General features: G+C 44.8%; 1 protein-coding gene across 1 annotated transcript in view; it reads right to left on the reverse strand.

Annotated features, from left to right (window-relative positions):
- Positions 1–4,433, reverse strand: part of LOC106807266 (synaptotagmin-6-like) — a 53,107-nt gene that overhangs the window by 36,946 nt on the left and 11,728 nt on the right. Inside the window, exon 3 of the mRNA XM_014809562.1 lies at positions 643–772. Coding sequence (XP_014665048.1) covers positions 643–772 — 130 coding nt within the window. The remainder of the gene's footprint in view (positions 1–642; positions 773–4,433) is intronic.

A 4,433-nucleotide genomic window follows, 5' to 3' on the forward strand; every position in this document is an offset into this window, starting at 1 on the left:
ATAGTATAGTATATATATATATATATATATATATATATATATATATATATATACAACGTGGCTACGCTGTGAAAAGTAGCAGCTGGTCAAATATCAGCTGCGTGGCTACTTGTTTAAATTATGGCAACTATATTTCATATTATAATTCAATATCAGTTATTAAAGTTATCAGGCAATTTGTCGCACGACCAGCCTAGCTGGTTGAGTAGCAAGGTGCTGGGAAATTATAAATGTATGGTGAACCCTGAAGATAACACGGAAACACCAAAGGTGCCCTTTATAGACAGGTGTACGACCTTCAGGTGTCCGCTAAGGCAGACCTGTACCTTTGTCGAGAACTTGCGTTTTCGATCAGAAGTCGATAATAGGGAATATATACAACGTGGCTACGCTGTGAAAAGTAGCAGCTGATCAAATTCAGCTGCGTGGCTACTTGTTTAAATTATGGCAACTATATTTCATATTATAATTCAATATCAGTTAATAAAGTTGTCAGGCAATTTGTCGCACGACCAGCCTATCTGGTTGAGTAGCAAGGTGCTGGCAAATTATAAATGTATGGTGAACCCTGAAGATAACACGGAAACCCTAAAGGTGCCCTTTATAGACAGGTGTACGACCTTCAGGTGTCCGCTAACGCAGGTACCTTTGTCTGGAACTTGCGTTTTCGATCAGGGAGTAGGTAAATCTTTACGTAAGGATCCGAGGTTCCGCTGAAATCTTTAGCCGGTAGGTTGCAAGCATCGATCACTCTTACTGTCAGCGTTCTATCCTGTAAATATTGCGAGCACGAACTCAGCCTCACACAATTACCAAGCTGTGCAGTATGTACTCGCTCGAGAGCGTGTGTGCGCGTGTGTTTGTATGTGTGTGAGCGTGCGTGTGCGTGCGTTTTTGTATGTGTGTGAGCGTGCGTGTGCGTGGTGTGTGTGTGTGTGTGTGTGTGTGTGTGTGTGTGTGTGTGTTGTGTGTGTGTGTGTGTGTGTGTGTGTGTGTGTGTGTGTGTGTGTGTGTGTGTGTGTGTGTGTGGGTGGGTGGGGTGGTGTGTGTGTGTGGGCGGGAGTTGGTGTGTGGTGGCGTGTAAGCGTGTGTGCGCTTGTAGTTTGTATGTTGCGTGTTTTTGGTGGTGTGTTTGTGTGTGTGTGGTGTGTGTTGTGTGTCGTGTGTGTTGTGTGTGTGGTTGTGTGTGTGTGTGCGTTGTGTGGCGCTCTGTATGTGTGTGCGTGCTTAGGTGTGTGTTGTTTTGTGTGTGTGTGTGTGTGTGCTTGTGGTGGCGTTCTGATGTGTGTGTGTGTGTGTGTTTGTATAAGTGTGTGCGAGCGTGTCGTGTGGTTGGTGCCGAGTTGTGGTGTATATATTATCGTATTTATTAATTTTTTTATCATATTAGTATTTTTTATTTAGATATGTGATGTGTGTGTTATGGTGTGGGGTGGTGTGTGTGGTATGTGTGTAAGATGCGTGCGTGTGTGTGCGTGCGTGTGTTTGTAGCAATAGTATAGCGGGTTTGTTAGGATGTGTGTGTGTGACTGTGATGTGAGTTATTGCTTGCGAGGGGCGCTATAGGTGGCAGTTGTGCCGGGTCGAGCGGAGTGCGTGTGTTGTTTTGTATGTGTGAGGACAGCGTAACCGTTGGGCGTCACGATTAGGCATGTGCATTATGCTATGAGTGGGACAATATATAAATATGAAGAAATACAATTACCTATACAAATATACATCGTCTATAGAAGAATGTGAATTAAGTGCTATATAGATTATACATTATCAGGCCTATAAAGAATGTGTAATTGCTATAAATAATTCACATTAACTATAAAACATTGTCGCACCTCTTGGCTGTAAATCAGTGAGAAGTGCAGGCGAGCAAGCGCGTCTCGGGTTGCTCTCATCCCGCATTATTCTCCTACAGATGGAAGGTTGCTTATAGAGCGCCGCTTTAATCTCACACTGTATCGAACACGAACAATGAAGATGCGACGCGCTGATGAAACTCGATAATCAACTGTCGCAGCCTACGTGCATGTAACAGCGGTGCCGCGCCGCCCGGTCGCAACGTTACACGCCGCTATACCTGGGATACCCACGACAATTATCTATAACGCTAGAAGAAAGTGTAACCAGCCCGTGAAATCATCAATGTTTCAGGTCCCGATACGCGAAACGCAGCTAGAAATGTCGATGGTTACGGACTGATATGGAATTTAATGTGCGTAGCTCACGATTATTATTACAGTGTATTTGGATTTAGTAAATTATTCATTAGTAGTGGCTTAGTATCATCTGAAAAACATGCCGATATTTCGTGCGCCCGAGGAACAAATAGAGTGATACGTGGATTGCGTCTCTACTTGTCTGACGAGCAAACAACGACCGTTTTGTATTACTTAAACAAGGCCGCATTATTGAGGTAATCCGCCTGGCGGTATTGACAATACAGATCATACGCCAATCTTTGTATGTGATATCACGTTCTAGAAATGACCAATGCTTAGCAAACGTAGTAACCGCACAGTTCGAAATTTTGGGCGGAGCACGCATGTGGCACGCGATGTATAAACGGGGCGAGCTTGGCCCTCTGGCCGCAGCACTATATAGTCCATTCAGATATGTAGTAAGAAAGGGCAGCAGCGGCGACGGTTGCCTGCGGGTAGGTCGATAACGAACGTGTGGCTACGTCCGATGGTACTGCGATCGACTATGGTGACCAAGCTTCTACCATAAGTAACTGCATATAAGCATACAAGAGTAAATACCATTTAGCAGATGTTACATTAGTACAGATGATAGAGTGTCTCGTAGGAGATGCGTATTGCGTTACCTAGAAACACGTTTCGAATTCCATCGATTTACAAAACAATATTATGGCTGCGTTTACAACTGTGTTCCCAGGCGGCCACGGACACGGGCGACGCTTTCAGGCACTGTGGACAAAAACGGGATGGACGGTGTGACAAACGCGGGGGGACGGAATGGAAACGTGACGGCGATGGCCGTGATTGCAGTGGATGCTGGCGGCAGATTTTTAATAGGGGGCGTGTGCAAGAATGTGTGCGCGAGTCGAGTGCGCGGGGGTGCGGATGAGAGAACGCTAGTACGTAGGGTGGGCCGTAGTAAAAAACGGGGTAAACTGCAAGCAAAAAAGTGAACAGTACGTTAATTAGGCCGTAATAGTCCCCTATCAGCTGGGGAAGTCGCTGTGTGCATTTAGTATGTCCCCAGTTGACGCTTGATTTCATGTTGGGACTATACTCCCTGGGGAGTCAAAATACTTGGGTAGAGCATTCTGAATCATGCGGAAGCGAGTAAGGTGGAAATTACAAGAATGGCGTTCAAGATGGCTGTCATTCATGTAATTGACCATGGAACCTCGCCACCTATTTATGATAGGAGGTTGATTTGGTGTGCGTATCCCCATAGTTTATGGTCAGGCTAGTCCATTAAAACGACATGATACCCCGTACCGAAAATGCATTGGCATCATTGGTAAAATCTAAGATGCCGCCGAAAGGGACACCCGTATCAATAAACTGCTAAATAACATTCTCGCAGACATTATGATAGAAAGAGTATTTTTTCCGTGTCTAATCCTATGTTTTAAGGGTCAGGTTATCCACTGAGGAGCTGAATAACCAGATTAAAAACGCAACTGCATCACCATGCAAAGCCTAAGATGGCCACCAAATATGAGCGTCATATATTGACAACGGCGAGGAGGGCAATAAATCGCTAATAATACAGCAAGCATTTACAGTATACCATGATATTATTGGTAAAGTAAACTTTAAATACTGACACTGGTGCCCTCCTGTCCTAAAGCCCACCGCGGTAACAGAGTACAGACAGTGTCATACCGCCCTAAAAAACGTTTCAAGGGTATATCTTGGTCCAATCTTTAGGCAGGATAAACTAGCTCTTGCATGTGACGAAGGAGTTTACGCACATAGCAAGAAGAAACTCATGTTGTGGCGCCGCAGGTTGAATTTCAAAATATTGTTGTGGTGTCTCGGATCGGGTTTCCATATGGTCCAAGATTTTCCTCGGGTAGTATTTGGAACAAATACTTGCGATGATATGGGATGCCAAGAATGTATTTCGATGAGAAAACGGCTATCTTTGGCCCAACGGTGACGCCAGACAGTCTTGGGTGGCTCGCATGTATGTTGCCGGTCCTTGCAGGTTATGACATTGCTATCGGAAACAATGAGAAGACTTCGCAGTGGGAAGCATTCTTTGATGAAATTGGGCATATGCAAAGTACCCAGGCAATACTGAGGGAAAATGAAAGCAAGTGTCGCTCGGAGAAGGATTGGTTAGAAAGCTCATTACAGACTGCTTGCCGATTTCGCTACCTCATCAAGTGATCCTGTTTGATGACATTTTGAGGAGTTGAACGACGGAAGAGCGAGAGAAGTGAAACATTTAGATACTGG

This window comes from Priapulus caudatus, unplaced genomic scaffold (genome assembly GCF_000485595.1).
Source record: "Priapulus caudatus unplaced genomic scaffold, Priapulus_caudatus-5.0.1 Scaffold204, whole genome shotgun sequence".
Taxonomy (NCBI): Eukaryota; Metazoa; Priapulida; class Priapulimorpha; order Priapulimorphida; family Priapulidae; genus Priapulus; species Priapulus caudatus.